This window comes from Lates calcarifer, linkage group LG3 (assembly GCF_001640805.2).
Source record: "Lates calcarifer isolate ASB-BC8 linkage group LG3, TLL_Latcal_v3, whole genome shotgun sequence".
Classification (NCBI taxonomy): Eukaryota; Metazoa; Chordata; class Actinopteri; family Centropomidae; genus Lates; species Lates calcarifer.
The window spans coordinates 2,617,836-2,631,262 of record NC_066835.1 but is presented as its reverse complement, the minus strand read 5'-3'; the positions used below and the strand labels follow the sequence as shown (position 1 = coordinate 2,631,262).

The window sequence follows — 13,427 nt, the reverse complement described above, 5'->3', positions numbered from 1 at the left end:
TGGGGACAGGCAAGAGGGCAGAGGTTGGAGGCAAGACACCATAAAATGTTTGAAGTTCTGCTCAGCAAAGGAGCATCGTGTTAAACCCCAATAGGGAAGTTTGAGGGAAGAAAGAAGAGCCTCAGAAGTTGGGTTTGCCAAGCTTTGTGCATTTTGGGCCAGAGCTGCAATAACATTCACAGCTGCTGGACCAAAGTTGCCATTAACGATGGCTCCTTCTCTGCAAGCCACATGATATTTGCATTCTGTCTTGATTTGAAATGGGAGGATTGAGTGAAGGAAACTGAAAACAGACATCATCTCTTTGCGTGGATGACGGCGCTGCTGCTGCTCCTTTTTAAATGTGAAAAGGTCCAGGTCACCTCAGCACTACAATAGGTGTTTCCACATATATATTACACAAGCTGCATATGGAAAATAAATAAGCATTACCTTTTTCATATTTGTTTTAAAAGGTGATATGTATATAACTATTGGACTGCACTGAACTGCACTGATCATTGTAAAACCCCAGGTATTAACCACAGACCAGCTATTGACCGTCTGTGCTTGATTAAACTGTAATTAACTGACGACCACTTTTTGTTTAGAAAAAAAAACAAAAAAACAATTGCACTGTGGCCTCCTCCAGAAAAAAAACAAGACAGTTGCCCCTTGACTGGGGTACAACTCCAAGTAAGTGTGAGATTTTTGACACAAATTGTGGCCATCAGACTCTAACAGTTTTAAAGTGGTCTAATTGCCTCCATTAGCTGTGTCACAGCCACTGCTGCTGCTGCAGCTGCTGACCATGTTGGTGAGCGGGTCAAATCAGTGGGACGAGCTACAATAACTTATGTCCCATTATTTTTATAACGCCAGCATGTAACTGTCCCTTTCACCTCGTGCAGCATGTTCTCCTCACACCTCTCCCTCCACTCTCCACTGGCAACCACCACATAGCCTCTGATCTAGACCAACCTTTCTAGACGTTGCAGGCTTCAGGGGAACCCAGCAGTGAAATCAACTTAAATCTTGTCAATTTTTTTGAGGAGCCCTGTGTGAGTTCAGTTTAATTTAACTCCAATAAAATCTCCCCCAAGGGCCGCTGAATCTACTTTGTTTGATCTAGCACAAACCTGTTCATTTTTGCTATCAAAACAGCAGACACGCTGTCTATCGTGCACAGCAGTCATGTCTGTTTTCCAACATAGCTCCTGACACTGAGTCTTGGCATCCCATATCCTGCACCACAATGCTGATAAGCAGGGCTGAAGGATTCATAAGAAACACGACCATGAAAAAAAAAAAAAAAAACTGCTAAGCTGAAAGGCGTAACATGTTCCCTTTTAGCTGCAATGTTTCATGTCATTGGTATTCCACTGGCTGGTGGGCGCAAATCAATACTATTGAGCTGCTGGTGCCCAATAAACTAAGTTGTTGTCTCAATTGCAGTCTCTTTAGCGTCTCTGTAAGAATTTAAAGCTGCTGGAGAAATACATTGTAAAATGTATATCTGCAGTGTTACCACATTGAATATTCTTCCTGAGCTGCAGGATAATCCAGGGGGTTGAACAGATAAATTCTTTTTTCATTGATGTAAAAACATACATGTGCATCACACTTGTGATGAAGAGGTAAAGTCATATTTCCAGTCTAACAAAGAGACTTGTTACTGTGTGTGTGTGTGTGTGTGTGTGTGTGTGTGTGTGTGTGTATGAATATGTGACATGTGTATATGTATATACTATCTCTCTAACTTACTGACTTAGGAATTAATATTTAGGATGCAGACATGAAAAGACTTTATCGTTTACATACAGTATCTCAGAGGGACAGAATAAAACTGGTGTTAATGTCAGTAGCTATAGCTACTAGTCCTCTCAGAGTCTATGGTTTATGTATGACCCCCATATGTGGGCTCACACCATGTTTCTCTGATGATGGGATCTCTCACAGCTATATATCAAATCTTCATCTCTTATCCAGCATCATCTGAGAGGAACATTCAAGTCATTCGAGCATGTGCTCATCCCGCCTGAAATCGACCTTCTCTAATGGATGAAAAGAAGATGAAAAGCGGCCTTTGTGGCGCTGCCGGCCACTGAGGAACACCAGGAAGTGTAATCAGCAATGACCCATGCTAGACTCCACCAATCCCAGGGAGTTCGTTAACATACCCAGCCTGCCTCGGGGGAGCTGTGCCTGGAACAGCGGAACAAGCACTTGATAACAGCGAATGAATTATGAAATCCCGGACGTCTGGCGGCTCCTTTCCACAAATCGCCACAGTTTACCACAGACAGCAGCCTAGAACCAGCAACATTCACACTTGGATGTTTGCCTCTCAGATGTGTGCTTGTATAGCAGTTCCTAAGAAAAACAGACCGTTTTAAATAAACATATATGAAAAATGTCAGCGAAGATTGGAAACAGGCCACCTGTGTAGATGCATGACAAAGTTAAACAGAAAAGCAGCAGGGGACTGAATTTGAGAAAACAAGCTGTCAGTAGGTTGATGATTGGAACTGGGTCCAAGGTAATAAGATTGTTTGGCATAAATCACTGAGGAAACCTGGTGAGCATGCAGACGTAGGCTGTGGGTCCATTTCAACATCTATTAACATTCAGCCAGAGTAGAAATAAAACATGTTCACACTTTTCTTAAAGACACATGACTTCATCCATTTGATTGACTGATTATTTGTAAGAGATTTCTCTGCAGTTCTGCAATGTGCATGTGTAATCTCTGTTAGTCAACTTCTTCATTTTTACCAGAGGGATCATGTTTTGAGTATTTCTTGCATCATCTTTTAAATTTTCTACTTTTACTAGAGAGGAGAAGATGTACAAGCTCAGACGAATGGCATAATGAAATTTAAAATGAATCAGCAATTATTTGGATGATTGTTTTCCCAAAGAAAACAGTTATTTCAAAAAGATAATTATGAAAGTAACCTTTCGATATGGCCCTGAACTGAGCAATTGATTGATATGTGGCCTTAAATCGAGAGGAGAAAAATTCTGTTATTTTAAAGCTGCAGATTTTTTATGTTGTTTTGTTTTGCTTTTTTGTTTTTTTCACTTCTCTTTGGGTCTTAGAAGCTAAAAACACTGACATATTAAAACCTTTAAAAGTTGTGATGGCGAACATGTTAGCAATGGTTTGTGTATTTACACATCATGTAGACACTGAGTAACATTAGCATTGTTGTTGAGCTGTGTTTCTGGCCACCTGACAGATGCAGGAAAAAAAAACATCTTGCTCTTTAGCTGCTAAATGTTGCATTATGTTTACTACCAAAACAATGACCGGCTGTATAATAGGGTAAGTGTAGATAATCTGTGGAGCGGAGGGGAACTGCAGAGCTGGGCGATAATTCTATGTGCATCAATGACTATGAGAGATCTTTTAGAATCTGTTACACAACCATTTGACCCATATGTGAAAAAATACTGGTTAGTGCAGCTTTAAGAATTAATAGGACTACTGCATGGCTGCACAAAAAGTTGTTCTGCACTGGGTCCAACTGACAAAAACCATGTCACCCTCAGTTTTGAGTTTAGGCTGAGTACTGACACAGAAAGGCTCCATCTTGTAAGTGATTTATCTATGAACCTCTTTATTCTCTGGGGCATCTTGAGTGATTCTTTCATATGTGAGTAGCTCTGAATAAAGGTGCACAAGCAGCCAAAATACAGGAATCAGTTGTGATTGGTCACACTGCATTTGGAAGGAACACAGCACAGGCAAATGCATGCCTGTCTGTGCAGGACCACAGTTAACACTGTATTGTGCATACCGTATAGCAAGACAAACCCCCAAAACACAGTCTGTTTGTCAAACAACTCAGCACAAGGTGATGAAGTTTGTAGCCTCCCTGAGGCAACATACCCAACAGCCACCACCACTCTCTGCTCTAGCTGCATTGGTCAAGTAAATCTGTAGGGTTTTTTTTTCTGTTAAGCAACAGTCAGAGTTTGTTTGTTATAAATTGTGAGTGAGTCTGGAAGCAAAATCCAATCACAAATGCATCTCTTGAGATATATCTCAGATGCATTGTTATGCTAGGTGAGGGGAGGGTGGACTGCAGTCAGGATATATCTGGATACATGTTTCTAAACCTGAACAGGAGCTAATGTACAGATCTAAATCTGTACCATTGTAAATAAAAAAAATCTTACTTTTGAAAGTAACTCTCACAGCACTGGCAGTGATAATAAAGTAGCTCCTTATCTTTGGACCGTCCCCATTCAGACAGGAATGGACACATTTATCCTGCCTGGACTACTCTGAAAAGATTTCAGACTTGAGGTTTGGATTTGAAGGTCCCCTCTGGTAACTGACAGAATGCTGCACAAACAGTCTCACTCAGTTTGCAGTAAATTTGTTTTAATTAAATGCGTCATTATTTTATTCAGAACATTCACAGAGCTCCCATAATGAACCGTCTGAAAAACAGCACAGCACATAAAAGCTGCGGCAAGCCTGCTTTATAGTAGACTGGTGGGTTATCGTGTCTGTGTTGTGTTTTTGTACCAAAACAGCATTGTTTATGACTCTATTTCTAGACTAGCTGGGAAATATCTCCAGACACTTGGTGCTTCTTTGGTTTATGTTTGTTTTTACAAAATATTTATTCCCAGATGTCTGCTTCAGGAACCTGACTAAACAACTAAGACTAAGGGTTGACTGTCTGGCCATCAGATTGGCTTATTAACAAGCCTTGTAAATTACCCTTGGTAACATTTCATGATCCCTTGGCAGATACAATCACCACTCACGAGTGTGGTCGTATGTCAAAGTGGCGTACAAGGTGTCGTCTTAAGTGTTAGTAACTGCCACCCTTTAAGTCTGAATCATTAGAACGGGTATAAAATGGCAATTGTCAATCTCTCCTTGATGGCGCTGATGATGGTTAACTTAAAGATATTCATGGTGTAAGAGCTGCCGACGTTCACACCTCCACACACCCAGCCAAAGACTGTGTCAAAGTTGGCATTCTTGTTTGATTGGCAGCTTCAGAAAGCTACTGGCAAACACTTTCCTCTCTGTTTCATCGCTGGAAAGGTGTGAAATGAAGGAGTCTGTTCCACCATACATATGATACATATATAGATGTTACTGTGGTTTCCATCATAAGGATACTATAAATCATATGGTTCAGTATTCAGCAAAATGGGATTTACTGACATATGCTTCCTGTCTGCTGCTGTTACAAACCATCCAAACCCCTCATCTGGTTTGTTTACTGTCCTCAGAATCAAAACTAAACATTAAGAGGAGCTGAGTGCTGAAATTGTAGCTTATTTTTTTATAGGTGGTAGGTGTAGGTCTTTTTATATTGTTTTTCTTTTATAACTCGTCTAAATGCTTTTTATGTGTAATGTAAAGCATGCTGGAATGACTTATTGATGAAAGGTGCTCTACAAGTAAACTTTCCCTATCTTACTGAGGTAGTCACTAACACAGCCATTAATCATGTTTGATAATGGATCCTTCAAAAACCCACCTTGTAATACATGTGCTTTCCTCTGACTACTGCACACTGGAAAATTATCACCCTAAATGTTGCTGCAAAAACAGCAAGATACTTACTCATAGCCCCTGGAATAGTCACTAGAACAGATGTTCTTTTCCACCTGTTGCTTTTCACACATGAGAGCCGTCCAGTGCGAGCACAGTCCACAACTGGTCTGTAGTAAGCTGTTCCACTGCAGCAGGTGGGCGTTATACACCACGGTCAGCAGCACACAGACCACAGTTTTCCCAATCAGACTGGGGCTTTGGACTTAATGCACCCAGACCGCCAAAGTGGTGTGGTCTGGCCCATAAGAAGCCTTGAATGTGACATATATTGAAGCCTACCTCGTAGAAGATCTGGGGTCGGGTGTGGCCAGTTGTAGGTCCTGATTAGCTGCCAGTCAAAGTCATCCTCTTGGCCCTGTCGGTATTCACACAAGCCTGGGTCTGAGTCCTCGTCAAAGGTACAGCCAGCTACAGAGAGGAAAGAGGAAAAATGTGTTGTAAGACAGAAGAAAACATGAAACTGTTAACTATTGGTAAACTTTCTTTGGTACATACTACCAGGAGAAAAGTGGTGAAGGAACACCAGAGAAATGATGTTGCATCACCACAAGCTCACTGTAAATGTGTTAATACATCAACTCCTGGAGAATCACTGCAGCTATAAACTAAATTACAGCTAATGGTTGGCACTGGGTGGTCAGCATGGACTGCCTATCTCATCAATTCCCTCAAAATCTGCTGCCATTTGGTGCAATTAGCCCTGTGGTGTGAAAATGACACAGCAGCCACAGGTCACTCAGATAGCCAGAAATAATGGGCAGTGGTGCCAGAGCAGCGAAAGGGGGGGATTCTTCAGCTGATGGAGGACAACAACAACCTGGCTCTCAGCCTGTGAAGGTGACCCAACCCTGTCTGGCCTCTAATGGTTGCTCTAACTATTCTGCCATTATCACACAAACCACAGGCTTTTAAAGCCACCAGCTCGGTTGTCAAACTGGAGTGGGGTGGGGTGGGGGTGTGGGGGCATTGTGTTTTTGTTTTAATTGGACAGAAAACACAGGTGCACTTCAGAAAATCTAAAAACGAATAGTCTGGACTTGGAGGACCAATTTGTAGTCATGCATGGGTGCAAGCTATATGTTCTACTTGGCTTCATCTACAGAGTCATGTTTCCCATTGACACAGATGGTTTACACGTGTCTTTCAGACAGCTGCTGTATTCTTCATTGATTAATCTGCTGATAATTTTCTCAATGAATCTATCTATCAATCATTCAATCATTCATTTCATCATTCTATAAAATGGCACAAAATAGTAAAATGTACCCATCACAATTTCCCAGAGGCCATTTCAAATTGCTTGTCTTGTCCAATTAACAGTCCAAACCACGAGCTATTGATTTGACAATGATATAAAACAGACATTTCATGGTTGAGAAGCTGGAGCAAGCAAATGTGTGCTTGAAAACAGATTAATTAATAAATAACGGATGAATCACTTAAGGGAACATGTGGGTTTTTATTTAGTAGATTTGGACTTTGATTCTAAAACTGAATAGACCTTTTTCATTGCAGATATTTTGTCAAACACAGTGGCAACTGATAACACCACTAATTGCTGCCATGCAATAATTGCTGGGGCCAGAGGATCAGTGATGTTATTAGTTCCACCTATGATTTTCCTGCTAATACCAGTCAAAATGTCTGCTTTGAAAAAGGTCTGTGAATCTTTGCAAGGATTCAGGTTAGCATGATTTTTTTCAGAAACAAAACAAGTTTAGGAGCCACTGTTTTAGAATACGGAGTCACTGCTAATAATAACCATTTGTAACAACCACAGATGCATTAATTTATCTAAATAAGCATCAGCAGTGAGACAGCCGTGCAGGTTTTTAGCAAACCTCCAGGTTAGCTAAATTTATCATCCACCACAGCTTCCAGCCTGACTTCCTGCTTCAACTTTGAACTACTGCACTTGCTCCAGCTGTGCCCTGGCTTATATTTTTCCTGTGCTATGAGGATTTTTTAGCAACATCACATGTGCTCAGTAACAGTCAATCTCAGAAACCACTTAGGTGAGTACAATGATATCATAACTGATATAACCAATGGCAGAAGCTGCAAAAATAAAACCCAAGTTGTTGTGAACTTGTTTTTCTTTACTAGTTTTAGCGCCAATGTCCTCACAGCCTACAGTTTGCAACCTGTGCAAACTCTGCACACACAGGAAAAGCAAGAATTAATGTGACCATTGCTTCTACAGAAGCAAATGAGCCTCCTGAGGTTCAAAAGAAAGTGTGATTTGTACAGATCCACCCGCCCGGAGAACAGCACGGGACCTGCTGCCAGAGGGTGATTCAGGAATAATGGTGCGGGATGCGGGGAAAATGCTCATTTATAAGACATACAGTCCAGTACGGGTGTGTCACCAATCCACTGAACTGGCCATTGCTCAGTCTGGCCCCGGCTCGGAAGACAGGCCTAACGGTTTTCTATCTAACTCCAAGCGCTCTGAGCCCACTGTGCTCCCAGGATCCTCCTCACTAACAGATCGCATTAAGGCTTGGCAGCAGTGCTGCTGGTGTTAAAGAGATACTCTGACTCTGTGCCAGTTTCCACTTAATAGTATCCCATTTGGCCTACTCCCCCAATGTTGCTTTTTGTGTTTTGTTCAGAAGCTCCATCTGTTTTCTTTGTTAATGTATAACTTTTGAGTCTGAAGAAATACTGTATGTTACATTAAACTACTAAGACTGCTAATTTTGGACCACCATTTTCGCTGTTCCTGCTGACAAACAAATATCACCACCCCACCACCAGAGAACCTCCCCACCGCCCCCGTCCCTCTTCTCCCCCTCCACCCGCGGGCCAAGCAAGTGTTTCCGGGTGTGTAAGCAGATCAGAGTTTTAATTGCCTCCTGTGTGAGGGCTGCTTGTTGTGCTGCGCCGTGCCCGGTTATCTGAGGATGAGAGGGCTGAGTGGTGGAGCAGGGCCCGCGGTGAAGGCCTGCCTTTCATCGAGAGCCCTCCAGCTCCAGGAAGAAATGTCACCATCAGACACGTTCCACTGATTCCCCTCATTAAGACTCATCCTTCCCAGCCTCCTTTGCTTTTTTGTGCACGCGTTCCTCTCAGTGCCCAAATGAGCTTCTCTGGCAGCGGGAGGGCAAGCCCATGTAATTAGAAAAGCCACATGCATTCTGCTGAATTCTTACTGATGTGTGTGCATTTCCTCAACTGTGTGCATGAGAAGTGTGTGTGTGTGTGTGTGTGTGTGTGTGTGGTTAGCTGAGGATGTTTGCTGTTTTGATGTTTACTTAAAAATGAATGAAATTATAATGAACCTGTCAATGTCACACAGGCTAAAGCCGTAACGACTGTGGGAATGAATTATTTGTGTTCATTGCAGCAACAGGGAATCCGGCCAACCTGGGACCAAGATCGCTTGAATTTCCACACAATGATAACTCGAAAGTGAGAGAAAGCAGTTTTTAGAATGTTAATTGCTTATTAGGGCCGATAGCGCAGCGCCGTTCTGCACAGTCCCAGAGCAATGTGCCGCCATGCAGAGCAGCAGTAACACCTGGAGACGTGGACAGCGGGGCCCGAGATAACTTTAGTGAGCTGCTGTCACAGCTGACAAGTTTCTCAGGAGAACAAAGAGGGAAAAATAAATAAATGTGCAAGAACGAGGCGCCCTCCTCTTTGAAAGGTAGGAGAGGTAATTTGCCAAACAAGACCCAAGCTTGTCGTAAGATACCATGTCTGGAGTGTGTTATCTGTGTTTGGCTTGTACTCCTGTCTCAACTTCAACACATTCTCAGCTCTTTCTTGTGCCTGGCAAAGAAAAAAAAAATACTTAGTGAGACTTTTTCTGTTCCTGTGCAGACAGATTCTCACCTCCCTTGTACCTTGCTGCTGTTATAACCCTATAAAACTAGACTTGTTGTGTTATCCATGTACAGCACAATGCCAGATGTTCAGTTTCAAATCACTTTATTACTTCAGTCCTATCAGTTGCAATGTTTCATCAAAATCCACACGAGCGTGCAACAAAAGGTTTTTTTCTTATTAGTAATTTTGCATGAGACTCCTGATCAGAAAAATCCTCTGTGTGGTGAGGGGGGATTTAGCTGGCAAATCCTGCAAGAGGCAGCAAAGAATCTCATTAACACAGCTTTCAGAGATGGTCTAAACATGGTTTCAGAGGTTTCCCCACAATATCTCTGAGGGGAAAACTCAATATTAGTAATTTTTCTGACTTTGTTTGGATTAAAAAATGGTCAAATTGAAAGGATGAGGCTGGTATTTCTCTTTTTTTTTTTAGGCCCTATTGGAGAACTAACCATTTCAGAGATAGATGCTTTCTGTAACCAGTCAGTGGTTTCATACCTCAGTGTCCAAAGAAAGTGTTAATTAAATCCTATTAGCAGTGTTTGTGTAGGATCAAAGTCAGGAAGTAGAGGGTAGAGCATAACTCTGTTGCACAAAGTGGCTGCGAGGCAGCCAGAGGAGGCCCTGGGGGGAGATTAATGGGGAGAAGGTGTAGACCAGCCTGAAGTGTTTGTGATGGACCCCGGGTACGAATGTCCAACCCAGCTCACTTCTACAGTGAACACCACGACGCTGACTAATAGCACACACAGCAGGCACATCATAAATACGTTGTGATGGAGAGGGAAGAAAACACAAGCCTCTTACATAGCATTTATTCTGGAGAGGGAGAAATAAATTAGGGGGGCAGAGACAGAAACCGTGGGCGGGGTGAAGAGCCCTCAAACAGAAGAAGGAGAGAGAAAGAGCAAAGCTAAAGAGGGGCGGGGATAATGAGAACAAATCACAGACAGCACAGAGCATGTGTAACAAGAGGATTCATGGAAAACAAGATTTTTTTCTTGGTCTCCAAAAGCTATACAGTACAAAAACACCAAGGGCAATCAAAGAAGTCTGGGATGAGGACGGGTTTCTATTGATCACACTCTTCCAGCGCAGTTCTCAGATGGGCTTAAATCATCTATATACAGATTTAACAAGGACACTCATTTGCAATTACTCTTACATGGATAACAGTGATTACACAGCGCAGGGCAGAGTGGCGACTGATTCTCACGGATATAAATCCCAGCTAGTATGGATGGCTGCCAGTCTGAAAGATTGCCTTTCACTACTCATTTGAAGAACATGAACTGCAAAAGCTACTCACTTCCATTAAAGAGATACCTTTGGACTTCCTCTCTCATGACTGACTTGATCGCTGCTATTTTTTCATTTTTTTTTACCTCTTCCTCTGCACATGAGATACTATTTTTAATGCAGATTTCACTCACAGGGCCATTCTTATCAGTAATCTTACCGGACCCTTTCTAAGAAAAAAAAAAAATCAGACTTGACTGGTTGAAACCTGACCAAAAAATCTCACCCTGTGCTGATAAGGCAGCTATATCTGTTAAGCTCATTTCCCATTGCATTAAAGCAAATTCCTCAGGCAAACCACCTAATATTGTATAACCAGCAGCAGCACTCTGCTGGCACTCCTTTAATCAGAGCCTCTCAGATACAGCAGCTCTGTTGGGACTGAGGATCCAGGATGTTCTGCCGCTTCTCTTGTTTGATTTGAGATAAAGCTCCGCTGTTGCGTGATTTGCATTTGAGCGTGTGCAGGCAATGCATCAGACCTGACAAGTTTACTTACGTAGAGGGGAGGGGAGGGGAGGAGAGGAGGGAGGATGGGAGGGAGGGAGGGACAGGGAAGAGAGAGATGCAGCTGCACAGCTCATCAATACTGAGCCAGCAGAAGCATCATCCCAACACCACTTCCTCTTAGACCATTAATAACAACCACTGCATTTTCAGAGGCCTTACCAAGGAGGAGGACAGGAAGCAGCACAAGAGAGGGAGTAAGATGATGAAGAAGAATGAAGAAAAGATTAGACTATGGTAATTTTATCAAAGACAAACATTCTTTACAGACTGTATAGCTTGATCAATATTGATTTTTGATTGAAAACAATATGCAGTATTCAGACCAAAGTCACAGAGAGCCAATATCTGTATGTGTATAAACATGACCTTTTCAGGCCGTGAAAAAATTCAATGAATTTCAATGTTTCCAACCTGAAACTGCATTGAGATCATCATTATACTAACTAAAACTGAAACCCAGACACTAGAGGCCAGATGTATAAATGATGCATATGCACAAAAATCATGTATACACCACATTAAAGGTGCCCTGCAGTTTGCTTGTAAACAAACAAAAACTATGTTTACATTCAGTTCTCTCACCAAAACACATTTTGTATAGCCCTGAGGTCTAATAAACGTGTTGAGGGCATTTCTCTCCTCATAAAACATTAACACAGCCAATTTTTAAAAGTATTTGAAATCATGCATTATTTACATCCAGTCTTCTTCTTCCGTCCTTTTTGTTTGCATATTGCTGTGTATTTGGCATATTATCTACACAACATACAAACAAAATGGGAACCCACTGGCGCTACTGGTGGTGAAATGCTCATAGGGTCCCTCTAAAATTGCACCTCACTCCTACTTCAGACCTATGTCACGAGTACACACATCTTCTAGAATCAGCCAAGTGTGATTTAGAGAGGTGGAATTTTAATGTGTGTAAGTTAGGTAACCAGCCAGTTTTATAGACTGTGCATGATTATTGCAGTGTGCTCATTTATCAAAGGCACATTTATAAACTCAATGTAAATTACAGTCACCGCTGTGTCATTATTATAGTCAATTATTCTCTGTATTTTCATTGGCTGAATCTTTTTATTTCCTTGTGTTTTTTTTTAATTTTTTTTATTTCCCCTGTTGTGAATCATGTCTGTTTTTACATGATTCCTGGTTATGATCAGTTACAAACTGAGTGAATGATGAGGATGTGTATTATGTCACATACACATACATATACGTATATATTTCCTACTGTAATAATAGTAGGTTTCCATGCCAAATATTCAATTACTATGTTTTAGAAAAATCTCTATAAAAATCATCTCACAGCTCAGTTAGAGACCATCTAGGGAAAAATTTACATCTGTAATACAAGACAAACCCAAAAACTCCAATGGAAGATTCCCCAAAATTGTAATTTTACTTTTGTTTTCCCCTCTGTTGTGACTTATATGCAAAATAAAATAAACACAACAGTTAACATAAATGAAATCACTGATTACTTCTCTCATATTTAATGAGGACTGAACTGATGTCAGGCCTGTAAGAAGTATGTAACATTGAGTATGTGTATGGAAAGCCTCACCAGTGCAACAAGAGCAATCAGTGACACGGTGCTCTTTGCCTTTCTTTTCATCAACACGTGTGAAGACTGATGGAGCAGACACATGTATTGATATGCAAATAGGGGGTGTGTCCACAATGCTTTATGGGTAACTGTTGATAATAAAACTGAGTTTTAAAGAATGGAAACACGCGCATATGCATGGATTTATACATAAAAACAACTACATAGGTGGCTTGTCCCTACCTTCAGTTATGACCCACAAGACCAGACCTTATACAGTAATAACAATATACTTGACATTAAGGTTGTCCTCCTAACATGGACTGTCACTTCTTATACAACATCACCTAAATTCCTCTGTTGCTCCTGCCTGTTTTCTGAATTTTAGTTTTCGTTGTGAACCTAAAAATTTTTATGCATCTGGCCCTGGATGTGGGATTATTATATCAGTCTGAAAACCAAAGTAAAACTCAATCACATGTGAGACTAAATGAAAACATACGTGTAGCAGAGCGCAGTGGTTGATTTTATGCCAACTGTGATAACCTTTGTGAGTAAACAGACTGCGTATGTGGGGAGAGATCGATCAAAATGTACTTGGCGGAGGAACAGCTGCTATCATTTATCATCATTTATCATTATACAGGGATTTGACTGGAGATA

At 41.4% G+C, this 13,427-nt stretch overlaps 1 protein-coding gene across 1 annotated transcript in view; it reads right to left on the bottom strand.

Annotated features, from left to right (window-relative positions):
* The window catches only part of ptprua (protein tyrosine phosphatase receptor type Ua), a 172,129-nt gene that overhangs the window by 114,589 nt on the left and 44,113 nt on the right, over nt 1-13,427 (bottom strand). Inside the window, 1 exon segment of the mRNA XM_051078931.1 lies at nt 5,849-5,977. Within this exon segment, the coding sequence (XP_050934888.1) occupies nt 5,849-5,977 (129 nt within the window).